We start from the raw sequence: 21,907 nt of genomic DNA, 5'->3' as shown, positions 1-21,907 counted from the left end.
CCTCCTCCACATGTGCACCCCATAATGCCTCCCCCACATGTGCGCTCCATACCTCCTCCACATGTGTACCCCATAATACTTCTCCCACATGTGCGCCCCATAATACCTCCCCCACATGTGCACCCCATAATACTTCTCCCACATGTGCGCCCCATAATGCCTCCCCCACATGTGTGCCCCATAATACTTCTCCCACATGTGCGCCCCATAATACCTCCCCCACATGTGCACCCCATAAAACATCCACCACATATGCGCCCCATAATACCTCCTCCACATGTGCACCCCATAATACCTCCTCCACATGTGCACCCCATAATGCCTCCCCCACATGTGCACCCCATAAAACATCCACCACATGTGCGCCCCATAATACCTCCCCCACATGTGCTCCCCATAATACCTCTCTCACACGTGCACTGTAGAATTCCTCCCCCACATATGTGATTAATGACACAATGACGCGTTGTTATCAGTTGCCCTCCGGTGGTTACAAGCTCCATGACACTTCCTTGCAGTACCGCACAGTGACCAGCAGAAGCAGCAAATACCTAACGCCGCGCGGGCACACCACGTGATTACCTCCTGGAGAAAGACCCCGCCTCCTCCTCGCCCCGTGCTGACGTCGTATCCGGTATTCCCAATGGTTCCCATAGTAACCGGAGAAGCGTCGGTCAGTCGCCGTGTGTAGCAGCAGAGGCAGGATGGTGAGTGCGGGGCTCCCGGGTCTGCGGGATCTGGTATTGATCTGTTAACTCCTAACACGCTGGTTCCTTTATTGATTTGCAGTCAGAGGTAGAAGAAACACTGAAGAGGATTCAGTCCCAGAAAGGAGTGATCGGAACCATCGTAGTGAACGCGGAAGGTAAGGCGGGATCGCTCTGCTGGTATTTCTGCCATTCTAGAGCGACGCATCCTGTGCCACCAGTCCACCCTAGAGCGACGCGTCCCGTGCCTACAGACCACCCTAGAGCGACGCATCCCGTGCCTACAGACCACCCTAGAGCGACGCATCCTGTGCCTACAGACCACCCTAGAGCGACGCATCCTGTGCCTACAGACCACCCTAGAGCAACGCGTCCCGTGCCTACAGACCACCCTAGAGCGACGCATCCCGTGCCTACAGACCACCCTAGAGCAACGCATCCTGTGCCTACAGACCACCCTAGAGCGACGCATCCTGTGCCTACAGACCACCCTAGAGCAACGCATCCTGTGCCTACAGACCACCCTAGAGCGACGCATCCTGTGCCTACAGACCACCCTAGAGCGACGCATCCCGTGCCTACAGACCACCCTAGAGCGACGCATCCCGTGCCTACAGACCACCCTAGAGCAACGCATCCTGTGCCTACAGACCACCCTAGAGCGACGCATCCTGTGCCTACAGACCACCCTAGAGCAACGCATCCTGTGCCTACAGACCACCCTAGAGCGACGCATCCTGTGCCTACAGACCACCCTAGAGCGACGCATCCCGTGCCTACAGACCACCCTAGAGCGACGCATCCCGTGCCTACAGACCACCCTAGAGCAACGCATCCTGTGCCTACAAACCACCCTAGAGCAACGCGTCCCGTGCCTACAGACCACCCTAGAGCGACGCATCCCGTGCCTACAGACCACCCTAGAGCGACGCGTCCCGTGCCTACAGACCACCCTAGAGCAACGCATCCTGTGCCTACAGACCACCCTAGAGCAACGCGTCCCGTGCCTACAGACCACCCTAGAGCGACGCATCCCGTGCCTACAGACCACCCTAGAGCAACGCATCCTGTGCCACCAGTCCACCCTAGAGCAACGCGTCCCGTGCCTACAGACCACCCTAGAGCAACGCGTCCCGTGCCTACAGACCACCCTACAGCAACGCGTCCCGTGCCTACAGACCACCCTAGAGCAACGCGTCCCGTGCCTACAGACCACCCTAGAGCAACGCGTCCCGTGCCTACAGACCACCCTAGAGCAACGCATCCCGTGCCTACAGACCACCCTAGAGCAACGCGTCCCGTGCCTACAGACCACCCTAGAGCGACGCATCCCGTGCCTACAGACCACCCTAGAGCGACGCGTCCCGTGCCTACAGACCACCCTAGAGCGACGCATCCCGTGCCTACAGACCACCCTAGAGCGACGCATCCCGTGCCTACAGACCACCCTAGAGCAACGCGTCCCGTGCCTACAGACCACCCTAGAGCAACGCGTCCCGTGCCTACAGACCACCCTAGAGCGACGCATCCTGTGCCTACAGACCACCCTAGAGCGACGCATCCTGTGCCTACAGACCACCCTAGAGCGACGCATCCTGTGCCTACAGACCACCCTAGAGCGACGCATCCCGTGCCTACAGACCACCCTAGAGCGACGCGTCCCGTGCCTACAGACCACCCTAGAGCGACGCATCCCGTGCCTACAGACCACCCTAGAGCGACGCATCCTGTGCCTACAGACCACCCTAGAGCGACGCATCCTGTGCCTACAGACCACCCTAGAGCGACACATCCCAGACCACCCTAGAGTGACGCGCCCTGTGTCCCGGGACCACCCTAGAGCGACGCGTCCCGGGCCACCAGACCACCCTAGAGCGACGCGTCCTGTGCCGCAGGACCACCCTAGAGCGATGCATCACAGTCCACTCTAGAGCGACGCGCCCTGTGCTGCTGGACCACCCTAGAGCAACGCGTCCCGTGCCGCCAGACCACCCTAGAGCGACACATCCCAGACCACCCTAGAGCGACACGCCCTGTGTCCCGGGACCAGCCTAGAGCGACGCGCCCTGTGCTGCTGGACCACCCTAGAGCGACACCGTCCCGGGCCGCCAGGCCACCCTAGAGCGACGTGTCCTGTGCCGCTGGACCACCCTAGAGCGACACATCCCAGACCACCCTAGAGCGACGCACCCTGTGCTGCTGGACCACCCTAGAGTGACACATCCCAGACCACCCTAGAGCGACGCGCCCTGTGTCCCGGGACCACCCTAGAGCGATGCGCCCTGTGTCCCGGGACCACCCTAGAGTGACGCGCCCTGTGTCCCGTGACCACCCTAGAGCGACGCGCCCTGTGTCCCGGGACCACCCTAGAGCGACGCGCCCTGTGTCCCGGGACCACCCTAGAGTGACGCGCCCTGTGTCCCGGGACCACCCTAGAGTGACGCGCCCTGTGCTGCTGGACCACCCTAGAGCAACGCGTCCCATGCCGCCGGACCACCCTAGAGCGACACATCCCAGACCACCCTAGAGCGACGCGCCCTGTGCTGCTGGACCACCCTAGAGTGACACATCCCAGACCACCCTAGAGCGACGCGTCCCGGGCCGCCAGACCACCCTAGAGCGACGCGTCCTGTGCCGCTGGACCACCCTAGAGCGATGCGTCCCGGGCCGCCAGACCACCCTAGAGCGACGCGTCCTGTGCCGCGGGACCACCCTAGAGCGATGCGCCCTGTGTCCCGGGACCACCCTAGAGTGACGCGCCCTGTGTCCCGGGACCACCCTAGAGTGACGCGCCCTGTGCTGCTGGACCACCCTAGAGCAACGCGTCCCATGCCGCCGGACCACCCTAGAGCGACACATCCCAGACCACCCTAGAGCGACGCGCCCTGTGTCCCGGGACCACCCTAGAGCGATGCGCCCTGTGTCCCGGGACCACCCTAGAGTGACGCGCCCTGTGTCCCGTGACCACCCTAGAGCGACGCGCCCTGTGTCCCGGGACCACCCTAGAGCGACGCGCCCTGTGTCCCGGGACCACCCTAGAGTGACGCGCCCTGTGTCCCGGGACCACCCTAGAGTGACGCGCCCTGTGCTGCTGGACCACCCTAGAGCAACGCGTCCCATGCCGCCGGACCACCCTAGAGCGACACATCCCAGACCACCCTAGAGCGACGCGCCCTGTGCTGCTGGACCACCCTAGAGTGACACATCCCAGACCACCCTAGAGCGACGCGTCCCGTGCCTACAGACCACCCTAGAGCGACGCATCCCGTGCCTACAGACCACCCTAGAGCGACGCATCCTGTGCCTACAGACCACCCTAGAGCGACGCATCCTGTGCCTACAGACCACCCTAGAGCGACGCATCCTGTGCCTACAGACCACCCTAGAGCGACGCATCCTGTGCCTACAGACCACCCTAGAGCGACGCATCCTGTGCCTACAGACCACCCTAGAGCGACGCATCCCGTGCCTACAGACCACCCTAGAGCGACGCGTCCCGTGCCTACAGACCACCCTAGAGCGACGCATCCCGTGCCTACAGACCACCCTAGAGCGACGCATCCTGTGCCTACAGACCACCCTAGAGCGACGCATCCTGTGCCTACAGACCACCCTAGAGCGACACATCCCAGACCACCCTAGAGTGACGCGCCCTGTGTCCCGGGACCACCCTAGAGCGACGCGTCCCGGGCCACCAGACCACCCTAGAGCGACGCGTCCTGTGCCGCAGGACCACCCTAGAGCGATGCATCACAGTCCACTCTAGAGCGACGCGCCCTGTGCTGCTGGACCACCCTAGAGCAACGCGTCCCGTGCCGCCAGACCACCCTAGAGCGACACATCCCAGACCACCCTAGAGCGACACGCCCTGTGTCCCGGGACCAGCCTAGAGCGACGCGCCCTGTGTCCCGGGACCAGCCTAGAGCGACGCGCCCTGTGCTGCTGGACCACCCTAGAGCGACACCGTCCCGGGCCGCCAGGCCACCCTAGAGCGACGTGTCCTGTGCCGCTGGACCACCCTAGAGCGACACATCCCAGACCACCCTAGAGCGACGCACCCTGTGCTGCTGGACCACCCTAGAGTGACACATCCCAGACCACCCTAGAGCGACGCGCCCTGTGTCCCGGGACCACCCTAGAGCGATGCGCCCTGTGTCCCGGGACCACCCTAGAGTGACGCGCCCTGTGTCCCGTGACCACCCTAGAGCGACGCGCCCTGTGTCCCGGGACCACCCTAGAGCGACGCGCCCTGTGTCCCGGGACCACCCTAGAGTGACGCGCCCTGTGTCCCGGGACCACCCTAGAGTGACGCGCCCTGTGCTGCTGGACCACCCTAGAGCAACGCGTCCCATGCCGCCGGACCACCCTAGAGCGACACATCCCAGACCACCCTAGAGCGACGCGCCCTGTGCTGCTGGACCACCCTAGAGTGACACATCCCAGACCACCCTAGAGCGACGCGTCCCGGGCCGCCAGACCACCCTAGAGCGACGCGTCCTGTGCCGCTGGACCACCCTAGAGCGATGCGTCCCGGGCCGCCAGACCACCCTAGAGCGACGCGTCCTGTGCCGCGGGACCACCCTAGAGCGATGCATCACAGTCCACCCTAGAGCGACGCGCCCTGTGCTGCTGGACCACCCTAGAGCAACGCGTCCCGTGCCGCCGGACCACCCCCCTAGAGCGACACATCCCAGACCACCCTAGAGTGACGCGTCCTGTGTCCCAGGACCAGCCTAGAGCAACGCGCCCTGTGTCCCGGGACCAGCCTAGAGCGACGCGCCCTGTGCTGCTGGACCACCCTAGAGCGACACCGTCCCGGGCCGCCAGGCCACCCTAGAGCGACGTGTCCTGTGCCGCTGGACCACCCTAGAGCGACACATCCCAGACCACCCTAGAGCGACGCGCCCTGTGCTGCTGGACCACCCTAGAGTGACACATCCCAGACCACCCTAGAGCGACGCGTCCCGGGCCGCCAGACCACCCTAGAGCGACGCGTCCTGTGCCGCTGGACCACCCTAGAGCGATGCGTCCCGGGCCGCCAGACCACTCTAGAGCGACGCGTCCTGTGCCACGGGACCACCCTAGAGCGATGCATCACAGTCCACCCTAGAGCGACGCGCCCTGTGCTGCTGGACCACCCTAGAGCAACGCGTCCCGTGCCGCCGGACCACCCCCCTAGAGCGACACATCCCAGACCACCCTAGAGTGACGCGTCCTGTGTCCCAGGACCAGCCTAGAGCGACGCGCCCTGTGCTGCTGGACCACCCTAGAGCGACACCGTCCCGGGCCGCCAGACCACCCTAGAGCGACGTGTCCTGTGCCGCTGGACCACCCTAGAGCGACACGCCCTGTGTCCCGGGACCAGCCTAGAGCGACGCGCCCTGTGTCCCGGGACCAGCCTAGAGCGACGCGCCCTGTGCTGCTGGACCACCCTAGAGCGACACCATCCCGGGCCGCCAGACCACCCTAGAGCGACGTGTCCTGTGCCGCTGGACCACCCTAGAGCGACGCGTCCCGGGCCGCCAGACCACCCTAGAGCGTCGCGTCCTGTGCCGCGGGACCACCCTAGAGCGATGCATCACAGTCCACTCTAGAGCGACGCGCCCTGTGCTGCTGGACCACCCTAGAGCAACGCGTCCCGTGCCGCCGGACCACCCTAGAGCGACACATCCCAGACCACCCTAGAGCGACGCGCCCTGTGTCCCGGGACCAGCCTAGAGCGACGCGCCCTGTGTCCCGGGACCAGCCTAGAGCGACGCGCCCTGTGCTGCTGGACCACCCTAGAGCGACACCGTCCCGGGCCGCCAGACCACCCTAGAGCGACGTGTCCTGTGCCGCTGGACCACCCTAGAGCGACACGCCCTGTGTCCCGGGACCAGCCTAGAGCGACGCGCCCTGTGTCCCGGGACCAGCCTAGAGCGACGCGCCCTGTGCTGCTGGACCACCCTAGAGCGACACCATCCCGGGCCGCCAGACCACCCTAGAGCGACGTGTCCTGTGCCGCTGGACCACCCTAGAGCGACGCGTCCCGGGCCGCCAGACCACCCTAGAGCGACGCGTCCTGTGCCGCGGGACCACCCTAGAGCGATGCATCACAGTCAACTCTAGAGCGACGCGCCCTGTGCTGCTGGACCACCCTAGAGCAACGCGTCCCGTGCCGCCGGACCACCCTAGAGCGACACATCCCAGACCACCCTAGAGCGACGCGCCCTGTGTCCCGGGACCAGCCTAGAGCGACGCGCCCTGTGTCCCGGGACCAGCCTAGAGCGACGCGCCCTGTGCTGCTGGACCACCCTAGAGCGACACCGTCCCGGGCCGCCAGACCACCCTAGAGCGACGTGTCCTGTGCCGCTGGACCATCCTAGAGCGACGCGTCCCGGGCCGCCAGACCACCCTAGAGCGACGCGTCCTGTGCCGCGGGACCACTTTAGAGCGACGCACCCTGTGCTGCCGGACCACCCTAGAGCGACGCACCCTGTGCCACTGGACCACCCTAGAGCGACGATTCCTGTGCCACCGGACCACCCTAGAGCGACGATTCCTGTGCCACCGGACCACCCTAGAGCGACACGCTCCTCCTAAGCCATCACTTTTTTTGGGACGATTTTTAGTTTTGAATAACACCATTCATTTTCCTATATAATGTACTTAAAATGGGGAAAAAAAATTGAATTGTGGCCAAATGGTGAGGGGTTAAAAATATGCAATTATTTTTTGCTTTTACAATATTCATTCTATTTATTTTAGTGATTAAAAAAAAAAAAAAAAAACTTTGTAAAATAAAAATGACATTTTCTGTCGATGTGAGGACTCGTTTCTTGCATTGCGAGCTGACATTTTCATCAGTACCCATATACTGCGATAATACTACTTTTCTTGTCTTCCTTTGCAGGCATCCCCATAAGGACCACGCTTGATAACTCCACCACAGTGCAGTATGCCGGGCTCCTCCACCAGCTCTCCATGAAAGCTCGGAGCACCGTCCGTGATATCGACCCACAAAATGACCTGACGTTCCTCAGGATCCGTTCCAAGAAGCACGAGATCATGGTGGCTCCAGGTACCGTACATGGCGTTATGTTGTGCACTGGGCATCACTTTCTCCCTCTTTTCTAGTTACAAATATTTTCATCACAGGTTGTGTTCCTGGTGTACGGGGCAGGCTCAGGAGCTGAGCTTCCTCCATACAGGGCAGATGCCGGCTGCATTATCCAGCAGCAACTCGAACTAGCTCTGATTGCTGCTGTTTTTAAAGGGACATTCCCAGCACAAAATGACTGTTTTAATCAAGTACAGGCACTCGATGCTTCATGGCGGAGACAATCATTATTTTAATGCTCCTTCCCGCCTGCTTGCTTTCTTTCAAACTGTATCCCCCCCTCTTATTTGACAGCTCTGGATGCATAGAGCTAGATAGGGTGGAAATACATAAAAACCAAGTACTTAAAGAATTGGCCCCGCCATGATACACCGATGTGCCGACAGAGTCCCTTTAAATGTTTGGCCACAGCAAGGGTGCACCAAGCATTTTTTTTTCAAATTTTTCAAGTACATTATATGGTAAAAAGAAATGGTGGAAATCAAAAATTCAACTCATTCCATGAAAAACAAGCTCTCGTATGGCTGTGTGGATGGAAAAATAAAAAAGTTATTGCCCTTTAAAGAATAGGTGGGTGAGGGGGAAATATAAGCAAAAAATTGTACAGTTCTTAACTCCTGAGCACAAAATGATGTATCTGATTGTCTGTCCTGGGGTCCTTACATATGGAGGGGGCTTTTTGCTGAGCTGTCTCCTCATGCTGTGGATGTTGACTGTGTTGTAAGGTCAGCATCTGTCACTAACAGCAGGGGCCAGAGCTAGCTCAGATCCCTGCTGTTAACGATTTAGTTACCACTGTCAATTTATGACATCAGCATTTAAATATGAAAAAAAACTGTTCCCATGGGGGTCCCACTATTGATATTTATCACCTATTATGCAGTGTGCCAAGCTTGTCAACTGTATTGACATTAACCCTCCCCACAAAATGGGCGGTAACGTGGGTCTGATCACTGTGATTCCTTTTATACCAGAAGGAGAATTTTTATTCCCATTGCAAAATGAAGCGCAAGTGAACTCGCCCAACTGCTGCTCCATTCTTTCTCTTTAGGGTCACTGGCAAAAGCTCAGCACTTGTCAGCCCTATAAGGAATGAATGGAGCATCGGTCATTAATGTCTGAATGGCCAGGCCCAACACTGTCACCTGCCGGCCGGAAGTACTTGTCGAACTGCTCCTTCTACTTGTAGTGGTCGCTGCAGGGCACTATATATCCGCCTCCTATTGATTTGACTAGGAGGCGGATGTTCAGTGCCAAGACCCTCACAAAGATGGTCACACACTGGACCTCATCTTCACCCGCCTCTGCTCCCTATCTAACCTCTCTAACTCACCTCTTCCACTCTCTGACCACAACCTTCTCACATTCTCATCTCTCTCCACCCCATGTCTACAATCCCCACCCCACAAACTTTCACACCCTCGCAGAAATCTTAAACATCTTCACCTACATTCATTCTCTGAATCCCTCCTCCCCCTCACAGGCATAAGTTCCATACACAATGCGGATGACGCTGCCGCTCTATATAACACCACAATAGCTGTAGCTTTGGAATCTGCTGCCCCACTTACACATACCAAAGCTCGCAAAATCAACAGACAGCCCTGGCACACCAGCCTGACCAAAGAACTGAGGCGAGCTTCCAGGGCTGCTGAGCGCAGATGGAAAAGATCCCACTCCAACTAGCACTTCATCGCATTCAAACAGTCCCTCACTACTTTCAAGACCACAAACCTACTTCTCATCTCTCATATCCTCCCTGTCTCATAACCCGAAAGTTATTCAACACCTTCAATTCTCTCCTCCGTCCCCCAGCACCTCCTCCCTCCCCACTTATCTCCGCTGAAGACTTTGCCTCATTTTTCAAGCAGAAGATTGATAACATCAGAGACAGTTTTGGTCAACAACCCCCAGAGCCCTTCCTCTCGACTTCCCAGCCCTCCACCTCCAAAACCAACTTCTCCACCATTACAGAAGATCAACTCTCCACTCTACTCTCAAGATCGCATCTCACCACCTGTGCACTTGACCCGATCCCATCCCACCTCATCCCAAACCTCACCACAGTCTTCATCCCAACCCTAACCCATCTCTTCAACCTATCACTAGCAACTGGTGTTTTCCCCTCAAGCTTTAAACATGAATTCATCACACCTATCCTCAAAAAGCCCTCTCTTGACCCATCCTCTGTGTCTAGCTATCGCCCTATATCACTTCTCCCTTATGCCTCCAAACTACTGGAACAACACGTTTACCTTGAACTGTCCTCCCACCTCTCTACTTGCTCCCTCTTTGACCGCTTACAATCTGGCTTCCGGTCACACCACTCCACTGAAACTGCCCTTACTAAGGTCACCAATGACCTCTTAACCGCCAAGAGCAAGCAACACTACTCTGTCCTCCTCCTCCTGGACCTGTCCTCTGCCTTTGACACAGTGGACCATTCCCTATTATTCCAGACCCTCTCATCCCTTGGCATCACAGACTTGGCCCTATCCTGGATCTCATCATACCTAACAGACCGGACATTGTGTCTCCCACTCACACACCACCTCCTCACCTCGCCCCCTATCTGTTGGAGTCCCACAAGGCTCAGTCCTTAGGCCCCTGCTCTTCTCCATTTACACCTTTGGCCTGGGACAGCTCATAGAATCTCATGGCTTTCAGTATCATCTCTATGCTGATGACACACAGATCTACATCTCTGGACCAGATGTCACCACCCTACTAACCAGAATCCCTCAATGTCTGTCCACTATTTCATCCTTCTTCTCCGCTAGATTTCTGAAACTTAACATGGACAAAACAGAATTCATCATCTTTCCCCCATCTCATGCTACCCCTCCCAACGAACCTATCCATTATAGTAAATGGCTGCCCACTCTCCCCAGTCCCACAAGCTCGCTGCATGGGGGAATCCTTGACACTGATCTCTCCTTCAAACCGCATATCCAAGCCCTTTCCACTTCCTGCCGCCTTCAACTCAAAAATATTTCACGGATCCATACATTCCTAAACCAAGAACCTGCAAAAACCCTAGTCCATGCCATCATCATCTCTCGCCTTGACTATTGCAACCTCCTGCTCTGTGGCCTCCCCTCTAACACGCTCGCACCCCTCCAATCTATTCTAAACTCTGCTGCCCGACTAATCCACCTGTCCCCCCGCTATTCCCCAGCTTCTCCCCTCTGTCAATCCCTTCACTGGCTCCCCATTACCCAGAGACTCCAGTACAAAACCCTAACCATGACGTACAAAGCCATCCACAACCTGTCTCCTCCATACATCTGTGACCTCGTCTCCCGGTACTTACCTGCACGCAACCTCCGATCCTCACAAGATCTCCTTCTCTATTCCCCTATTATCTCCTCTTCCCACAATCGTATACAAGATTTCTCTCGCGCATCACCCCTACTCTGGAACCCTCTACCACAACATATCAGACTCTCGCCTACCATCGAAACCTTCAAAAAGAGCCTGAAGACCCACCTCTTCCGACAAGCCTACAACCTGCAGTAACCACCGATCGACCAAACTGCAGCACGACCAGCTCTATCCTCACCTACTGTATCCTCACCCATCCCTTGTAGATTGTGAGCCTTCGTGGGCAGGGTCCTCACTCCTCCTGTACCAGTCGTGACTTGTATTGTTCAAGATTATTGTACTTGTTTTTATGTATACCCCTCCTCACATGTAAAGCGCCATGGAATAAATGGCGCTATAACAATAAATAATAATAATAAAGCCCCGACTACTACAAGTAGATGGAGCAGCTCGGCAAGTGAGTACTTCCGGCCGCTGACACAGATAACAGCTGATCGGCGGGGTGCTGGGTGTCGGACCCGACCAATCAGGCATTGATGATCCACCCTAAGGATAGGCCATTAATGTAAAAGTAGCGGACATCCTCTTTAAGGATCTGATTGTTTTTTCTTTTAATCCCCTTATTCCATGAGCCGTAACCCAGATTTTCTTTAGTACCCGATGAAAATTTTATCATGTTTGAAAGGCAGATATTATATAAGATACACAGGTCCAGAAATATTCGGACAGTGACCGAATCTTGGTGATTTCAGCTCGGCAGGCCGCTATTTTAATACATTCCCCACCCCCTCCCAGTTTTTACTTATATATTTTAGTCCACTTAGGGGACTTTAACCTGCAATCGTCTGATGAATGATACTATATAATGCAGTTTCCTATTATAAATGCTGCTGTCAGTTAGTGATCAGCATTTTACAGTTTACAGCAATCAGAGCACGCTCCAGTTGCTGCAGATGCCGTATATGTAAGCAAGATCTGCTCCTAAGCCGGATCTAGACTTTTCTTAAGAGTCTGACAAAATTTTAAGTCATAGGTTAAGAAGTTAAATTGAGTGGCATCCTGCATACCTGACCTCTACTAATACACTCTCACAGCCAGCAGAAGACAGGGAGTTCAGGACGGTGGGAGGCTCACTGGTGGAGATCCTCGGGATCAGACATTTGTCCCCTATCCTGTGCTTAGGTGATGACTCTTATTAGTGGGAGAGCCCCTTGAAACACAATTTCTAGCATTCCTACCATTGCGTGATGCAACCTAGTACCCACTGCTTCAGTATAAGATCCATCCTACATTAGTAACCGCAGATCTAGATCTACATAAAGTGCTTCAGTACTAAATCCATCATACATCAGCAACCGCAGATACAGATCTACATAAAGTGCTTCACTACTAGATCCATCCTACATTAGTAACCGCAGATCTAGATCTACATAAAGTGCTTCAGTACTAAATCCATCATACATCAGCAACCGCAGATACAGATCTACATAAAGTGCTTCACTACTAGATCCATCCTACATCAGCAACCGCAGATATAGATCTACATAAAGTGCTTCACTACTAGATCCATCCTACATCAGCAACTGCAGATATAGATCTACATAAAGTACTTCACTACTAGATCCATCCTACATCAGCAACCGCAGATATAGATCTACATAAAGTACTTCACTACTAGATCCATCCTACATCAGCAACCGCAGATACAGATCTACATAAAGTGCTTCACTACTAGATCCTTCCTACATCAGCAACCCCAGATCTAGATCTTCCTAAAGTGCTTCACTACTAGATCCATCCTACATCAGCAACCGCAGATATAGATCTACATAAAGTGCTTCACTACTAGATCCATCCTACATCAGCAACCGCAGATATAGATCTACATAAAGTGCTTCAGTACTAGATCCATCCTACATCAGCAACCGCAGATATAGATCTACATAAAGTGCTTCACTACTAGATCCATCCTACATCAGCAACTGCAGATATAGATCTACATAAAGTGCTTCACTACTAGATCCATCCTACATCAGCAACCGCAGATATAGATCTACATAAAGTGCTTCACTACTAGATCCATCCTACATCAGCAACCGCAGATATAGATCTACATAAAGTGCTTCAGTACTAAATCCATCATACATCAGCAACCGCAGATATAGATCTACATAAAGTGCTTCACTACTAGATCCATCCTACATTAGTAACCGCAGATCTAGATCTACATAAAGTGCTTCAGTACTAAATCCATCATACATCAGCAACCGCAGATACAGATCTACATAAAGTGCTTCACTACTAGATCCATCCTACATCAGCAACCGCAGATACAGATCTACATAAAGTGCTTCACTACTAGATCCATCCTACATTAGTAACCGCAGATCTAGATCTACATAAAGTGCTTCAGTACTAAATCCATCATACATCAGCAACCGCAGATATAGATCTACATAAAGTGCTTCACTACTAGATCCATCCTACATCAGCAACCGCAGATATAGATCTACATAAAGTGCTTCACTACTAGATCCTTCCTACATCAGCAACCGCAGATATAGATCTACATAAAGTGCTTCACTACTAGATCCATCCTACATCAGCAACCGCAGATATAGATCTACATAAAGTGCTTCACTACTAGATCCATCCTACATCAGCAACCGCAGATATAGATCTACATAAAGTGCTTCACTACTAGATCCATCCTACATCAGCAACCGCAGATATAGATCTACATAAAGTGCTTCAGTACTAGATCCATCCTTCATCAGCAACCGCAGATATAGATCTACATAAAGTGCTTCACTACTAGATCCATCCTACATCAGCAACTGCAGATATAGATCTACATAAAGTGCTTCACTACTAGATCCATCCTACATCAGCAACCGCAGATATAGATCTACATAAAGTGCTTCACTACTAGATCCATCCTACATCAGCAACCGCAGATATAGATCTACATAAAGTGCTTCACTACTAGATCCATCCTACATCAGCAACTGCAGATATAGATCTACATAAAGTGCTTCACTACTAGATCCATCCTACATCAGCAACCGCAGATCTAGATCTACATAAAGTGCTTCACTACTAGATCCATCCTACATCAGCAACTGCAGATATAGATCTACATAAAGTGCTTCACTACTAGATCCATCCTACATCAGCAACCGCAGATATAGATGTACATAAAGTGCTTCACTACTAGATCCTTCCTACATCAGCAACCGCAGATATAGATCTACATAAAGTGCTTCACTACTAGATCCATCCTAGATCAGTAACTGCAGATACAGATCTACATAAAGGGAGTTCAGGACGGTGGGAGGCTCACTGGTGGAGATCCTCGGGATCAGACATTTGTCCCCTATCCTGTGCTTAGGTGATGACTCTTATTAGTGGGAGAGCCCCTTGAAACACAATTTCTAGCATTCCTACCATTGCGTGATGCAACCTAGTACCCACTGCTTCAGTATAAGATCCATCCTACATTAGTAACCGCAGATCTAGATCTACATAAAGTGCTTCAGTACTAAATCCATCATACATCAGCAACCGCAGATACAGATCTACATAAAGTGCTTCACTACTAGATCCATCCTACATTAGTAACCGCAGATCTAGATCTACATAAAGTGCTTCAGTACTAAATCCATCATACATCAGCAACCGCAGATACAGATCTACATAAAGTGCTTCACTACTAGATCCATCCTACATCAGCAACCGCAGATATAGATCTACATAAAGTGCTTCACTACTAGATCCATCCTACATCAGCAACTGCAGATATAGATCTACATAAAGTACTTCACTACTAGATCCATCCTACATCAGCAACCGCAGATATAGATCTACATAAAGTACTTCACTACTAGATCCATCCTACATCAGCAACCGCAGATACAGATCTACATAAAGTGCTTCACTACTAGATCCTTCCTACATCAGCAACCCCAGATCTAGATCTTCCTAAAGTGCTTCACTACTAGATCCATCCTACATCAGCAACCGCAGATATAGATCTACATAAAGTGCTTCACTACTAGATCCATCCTACATCAGCAACCGCAGATATAGATCTACATAAAGTGCTTCAGTACTAGATCCATCCTACATCAGCAACCGCAGATATAGATCTACATAAAGTGCTTCACTACTAGATCCATCCTACATCAGCAACTGCAGATATAGATCTACATAAAGTGCTTCACTACTAGATCCATCCTACATCAGCAACCGCAGATATAGATCTACATAAAGTGCTTCAGTACTAAATCCATCATACATCAGCAACCGCAGATACAGATCTACATAAAGTGCTTCACTACTAGATCCATCCTACATTAGTAACCGCAGATCTAGATCTACATAAAGTGCTTCAGTACTAAATCCATCATACATCAGCAACCGCAGATACAGATCTACATAAAGTGCTTCACTACTAGATCCATCCTACATCAGCAACCGCAGATACAGATCTACATAAAGTGCTTCACTACTAGATCCATCCTACATTAGTAACCGCAGATCTAGATCTACATAAAGTGCTTCAGTACTAAATCCATCATACATCAGCAACCGCAGATATAGATCTACATAAAGTGCTTCACTACTAGATCCATCCTACATCAGCAACCGCAGATATAGATCTACATAAAGTGCTTCACTACTAGATCCTTCCTACATCAGCAACCGCAGATATAGATCTACATAAAGTGCTTCACTACTAGATCCATCCTACATCAGCAACCGCAGATATAGATCTACATAAAGTGCTTCACTACTAGATCCATCCTACATCAGCAACCGCAGATATAGATCTACATAAAGTGCTTCACTACTAGATCCATCCTACATCAGCAACCGCAGATATAGATCTACATAAAGTGCTTCAGTACTAGATCCATCCTTCATCAGCAACCGCAGATATAGATCTACATAAAGTGCTTCACTACTAGATCCATCCTACATCAGCAACTGCAGATATAGATCTACATAAAGTGCTTCACTACTAGATCCATCCTACATCAGCAACCGCAGATATAGATCTACATAAAGTGCTTCACTACTAGATCCATCCTACATCAGCAACCGCAGATATAGATCTACATAAAGTGCTTCACTACTAGATCCATCCTACATCAGCAACTGCAGATATAGATCTACATAAAGTGCTTCACTACTAGATCCATCCTACATCAGCAACCGCAGATCTAGATCTACATAAAGTGCTTCACTACTAGATCCATCCTACATCAGCAACTGCAGATATAGATCTACATAAAGTGCTTCACTACTAGATCCATCCTACATCAGCAACCGCAGATATAGATGTACATAAAGTGCTTCACTACTAGATCCTTCCTACATCAGCAACCGCAGATATAGATCTACATAAAGTGCTTCACTACTAGATCCATCCTAGATCAGTAACTGCAGATACAGATCTACATAAAGGGAGTTCAGGACGGTGGGAGGCTCACTGGTGGAGATCCTCGGGATCAGACATTTGTCCCCTATCCTGTGCTTAGGTGATGACTCTTATTAGTGGGAGAGCCCCTTGAAACACAATTTCTAGCATTCCTACCATTGCGTGATGCAACCTAGTACCCACTGCTTCAGTATAAGATCCATCCTACATTAGTAACCGCAGATCTAGATCTACATAAAGTGCTTCACTACTAGATCCATCCTACATCAGCAACCGCAGATACAGATCTACATAAAGTGCTTCACTACTAGATCCATCCTACATCAGCAACCGCAGATATAGATCTACATAAAGTGCTTCACTACTAGATCCATCCTACATCAGCAACCGCAGATACAGATCTACATAAAGTGCTTCACTACTAGATCCATCCTACATCAGCAACCGCAGATACAGATCTACATAAAGTGCTTCACTACTAGATCCATCCTACATCAGCAACCGCAGATATAGATCTACATAAAGTGCTTCACTACTAGATCCATCCTACATCAGCAACCGCAGATACAGATCTACATAAAGTGCTTCACTACTAGATCCATCCTACATCAGCAACCGCAGATCTAGATCTTCATAAAGTGCTTCACTACTAGATCCATCCTACATCAGCAACCGCAGATATAGATCTACATAAAGTGCTTCACTACTAGATCCATCCTACATCAGCAACCGCAGATCTAGATCTACATAAAGTGCTTCACTACTAGATCCATCCTACATCAGCAACCGCAGATATAGATCTACATAAAGTGCTTCACTACTAGATCCATCCTACATCAGCAACCGCAGATATAGATCTACATAAAGTGCTTCACTACTAGATCCATCCTACATCAGCAACTGCAGATATAGATCTACATAAAGTGCTTCACTACTAGATCCTTCCTACATCAGCAACCGCAGATATAGATCTACCTAAAGTGCTTCACTACTAGATCCATCCTACATCAGCAACCGCAGATATAGATCTACATAAAGTGCTTCACTACTAGATCCATCCTACATCAGCAACCGCAGATACAGATCTACATAAAGTGCTTCACTACTAGATCCATCCTACATCAGCAACCGCAGATCTAGATCTACATAAAGTGCTTCACTACTAGATCCATCCTACATCAGCAACCGCAGATATAGATGTACATAAAGTGCTTCACTACTAGATCCATCCTACATCAGCAACTGCAGATATAGATCTACATAAAGTGCTTCACTACTAGATCCTTCCTACATCAGCAACCGCAGATACAGATCTACATAAAGTGCTTCACTACTAGATCCATCCTACATCAGCAACTGCAGATATAGATCTACATAAAGTGCTTCACTACTAGATCCATCCTACATCAGCAACCGCAGATACAGATCTACATAAAGTGCTTCACTACTAGATCCATCCTACATCAGCAACCGCAGATATAGATCTACATAAAGTGCTTCACTACTAGATCCTTCCTACATCAGCAACCGCAGATCTAGATCTACATAAAGTGCTTCACTACTAGATCCATCCTACATCAGCAACTGCAGATATAGATCTACATAAAGTGCTTCACTACTAGATCCATCCTACATCAGCAACCGCAGATTTAGATCTTCAGAAAGTGCTTCACTACTAGATCCATCCTACATCAGCAACCGCAGATACAGATCTACATAAAGTGCTTCACTACTAGATCCTTCCTACATCAGCAACCGCAGATCTAGATCTACATAAAGTGCTTCACTACTAGATCCTTCCTACATCAGCAACTGCAGATATAGATCTACATAAAGTGCTTCAGTTTCATCCATGAATGTATGCATTTCAGGGCACAATCATTTGAGCCTTTTATTTTATGCACTTTTTAATCTTTTGCCTGTTATTTTCTTCCAGATAAAGACTATTTGCTTATCGTTATCCAGAATCCATCTGACTGACCGTATGACATCGGTGATCTATCTGCCGTATACCCCAGGACATGTTTTATTAGGGTTCTGTATATATGAAGCTGCAAACTCACAGGAAGGGAAAAGCTAGAAATGTTTTATGATGCACCCACTCTGCTTCCATGTACCTGGGCTTACAGGGGGGCAGACGTGCAGATTTTTTGGTGGGAAGGTCTAAAGTCCCTCTAAAGATATTAATACAATTAGCTAATGGCATCTGTCGGGAAAAACATCATCCTGGATAATATAACATGTTATTATAATGTGAGGGCAAAGTGTTATCCGGTTTATTGGACTTAAAATAAAGTATTATTTGCAGTGAATTGATGCCTCCTTTTTTTATTTTTTTTCCATGGTTTTCAGCATGATCTCAACATTGCCATTAACTAAATTGGTGTGTATGGAATCTAATTTGTTGCTATGTATTTCACCATATATTGTCTTTTTTTCATGTCCATGCTGAGGACTTACAAGCTTGGCTCTTCAGAACAAACTAAAAGCTGCACTCCATTAAACGGTTTATTGGGAGATCCATTGATCTGAAGAGTACCTACTACCTCCAGTAATGTTTGGCGCCAGAGTATGCACCATAATTGATTTTTCTAAATCGCTGCCATTGTCAATGCTACCTCCTAATTGGCTGCTGTAAAATATAATATGATCCTACATCTCTGACGCCCATACTGTATATGGGGGCTGTTGTGCCTCCTTTTGCAGTGATATAAGCAGCCCTCAGAGTCGACATCGGACATGCTGCTCTTCAGAAACAGAATCTGCTTAGCAATGTATTTTGTTTTTTATGTATGCAAACTGCAGACGTGACTGCACCTCCTTATGTTCACCTAGATCAGACGGGTACAGGAACTGTCTCGTCCTTTTTTCCTCTCTCCCTGTCCAACGCGGACCTTAGATAGCTCATGTTCACTTGCTTAGTGATTTAAAGCCCCTATACACGTTGTTAGGGCTAGCGGAACGCACCAAATAATTAAATAGATATAATAAGGTGCGTTCGCAGCCCGGGGTCCACCGTGCAGAGATTGAACCTGCTGCTAAGTAATGACGGACTATATGGCGGTACAATGAGGATACACACATGGGTTAACTTCACCCTGTATGAAGAAAGCGATCCCTGTTAAGTCACAGGGTCGCGGTACCGCTCAGAGAGCGCAAGCAAGGAATCACAGAACTCTATTCCAGGACACAGGATTAGAGTTAGTGTAGACCTCTTGCGATCGACACCACAACTGGGGTATCAGAGTAACTAATATGCACAGAAGTGCATGCTGTGCCACACTAGCGGACACCACAAACCACCCAGACTTGGGTAAGGTAAGCGCTCTAATAGCGCACGGCGCTGCACTGGCGGTCACAGCAGTTACACGCTGTTTCGGGCGTTAAAGCTGTGAGTTCAGCCGGGCGCTAGATTGCAGCCATACACCTTACGCGAACAGTCATACACAAGGGATGGGTTTTTTAAGGAACGACTTGCACTCATCAAGACACACACGATAACAATTGTATACTAGCGCATGGCCGTGCGGTCATGCGAAGCTTATATAGCTGCAGCACGTTCAGGACCTTCCAATAAAGGACCAATGGGAGTCTGCCACAGAAGTTTAGCACCTTCAGGACCTTCCAATAAAGGACCAATGGGATCTGCTGCAGTATCTGAGCATGTGACCCCCGACCTCCAATGGGAGGTCATCCCGTGGGCATGCTAAGAAAGGGAAAATCTGGACTTAGTCCCAGAAAGACCTGCTCACTGCTGAACATTGCTGGCTGCAAGAACAGAGCCTGGAAGGGCAGTGGTAACCAGTCGTCCAGTATTAGCCTGAGCTAGACGCTGGGACCGACGTCTCCGCTGAGCAAATTCCACTGCAGCTGGAGAAGAATGGGAGACTGCAGCGGAGATGGTTCGAGATTCCCCCTGTGCAGAGGCGGGAACTCGACACCTAACACACGTTAGATAAAGGTCTACCGATCATGGCAATTTCAACAGGACTGACCAACCACGGGATGTGTGTGTGGCCGTCCTCACACTTTTCCCCGACACATTGTCTCCACAGGACCACCTCTGCCTGTGAACTTCTCCAGTGCCATCGCTTCATCTCTGCCCCATCAGCTTCCATGGTTCTAGTTCTGCTCCTCCAGTTGCTCTACTTGCCTCAATTGTTCCAGCTGGATCACCATGCTGCATCAGTGCCTGCATAACTGCTGCTTGTCTGGACCAAGGTCTTTAACCTTCGTCAGGCTGCATAATTTTACAACGTTAACAGGCTGCAGAGGTACAATTGTACCTTCATATATATTTTATTGAAATTTGGCAAATATATTCTGGACCAAAACTGCAGAGATGTCACGAAATTTCAACCCTCTACGGCTTTTCGAGAAAAAAAAGTTATTGCAATTTTAAAACTGAATAGTTACAATTGTACCTACTCAGCTGGACGAAGGTTAACGATTCGCCTCTACTGGTCAAACAAGGCAGAAAACTCGACCCATGGATCCTAACGGTGCACCACGATTATTAATACCTTTATCGTTTTGATCCTGAGAAATTGTGTGATAATGTAGCTTGCTCCGAGTCAAAAGGGGAAAAAAGTCCTAGTGGTCCTTGATCTCTCGCTACGGATGAACGCACAAGTAGAGTTCCTGGTCACACAACAGATGCAATCAAAATTACTCAACCCCAATGCAAATTGGGTTTAGAGGGCCACTTCAGTATTTGCCAGAATTTCTGAAACTGGCTCCAAGAAGCTTCCTTCAAGCCTTCTTTCATTAAGCGTTAACCTGTATCCATGCAACTGGGGCACAATTCTTTGTCGTCCACCAAAGGAAGATGTCCACTTCCCTGTTTCCTTTTCCATCAAGTCCTGTTTTTCCTACTCTTGACACTTTTCTTGACTTGTCTTTGGCCAAGCGGATGAATTTTCCTTTATCCTCCCTACAACGTCCATTGAAATTCATCAATTTGAATAGCTCCAATATTTCACATGGCCTTGTTTGTTTTCGCACTAAGGGGGTGATACGCCAAGAGAGGGTCTTTTTTTTTTTTTCTTTTGTTTGCGAGCTTGTGGGGAGAAGGGAGTTCTTCCTCACATGGACCACCATGGATAAAACTAGGCTCTATCCTAATTTTTTTTTGTCAAGATTACCGATGGCAGCATTTCTTGTTTTCAATGCTGCATCAAGGATAACTCTTAGAGGTGAGTGATCCCATTGATGCTCATGTTCGACGAACATGCAATGAAAAGTTCAGATGGCTTCCACACTTGACCCCCAACCCAATAGAAGTCAATGGTGACCCGAACTTCGGTGTTGTAAAATGGTCATATACAAACAAGG

General features: G+C 50.6%; 1 protein-coding gene across 1 annotated transcript; it reads left to right on the top strand.

Moving 5' to 3' along the window:
- Positions 1–608: 608 nt before the first annotated feature.
- On the top strand, positions 609–18,885 carry DYNLRB2 (dynein light chain roadblock-type 2). Its single transcript, XM_069740102.1, has 4 exons — positions 609–707; positions 790–865; positions 7,600–7,767; positions 18,510–18,885. The coding sequence occupies exons 1-4, from the start codon at positions 705–707 to the stop codon at positions 18,551–18,553; spliced, it is 291 nt and encodes a 96-aa protein (XP_069596203.1). The 5' UTR covers positions 609–704; the 3' UTR covers positions 18,554–18,885.
- The last annotated feature ends 3,022 nt before the right edge of the window (positions 18,886–21,907 follow it).

This window comes from Ranitomeya imitator, chromosome 9, assembly GCF_032444005.1.
Source record: "Ranitomeya imitator isolate aRanImi1 chromosome 9, aRanImi1.pri, whole genome shotgun sequence".
In the NCBI taxonomy this organism is placed as follows: domain Eukaryota; kingdom Metazoa; phylum Chordata; class Amphibia; order Anura; family Dendrobatidae; genus Ranitomeya; species Ranitomeya imitator.
Note: the sequence above shows the minus strand (reverse complement) of the source record. Positions and strands in the feature narration are given on the sequence as shown.

Excerpts from the sequence above, each read along its gene's own strand:
- DYNLRB2 (XM_069740102.1), top strand. Across the intron at positions 866-7,599 it reads CATCGTAGTGAACGCGGAAG|GCATCCCCATAAGGACCACG; the intron begins GTAAGGCGGGAT and ends CTTCCTTTGCAG. Across the intron at positions 7,768-18,509 it reads CGAGATCATGGTGGCTCCAG|ATAAAGACTATTTGCTTATC; the intron begins GTACCGTACATG and ends ATTTTCTTCCAG.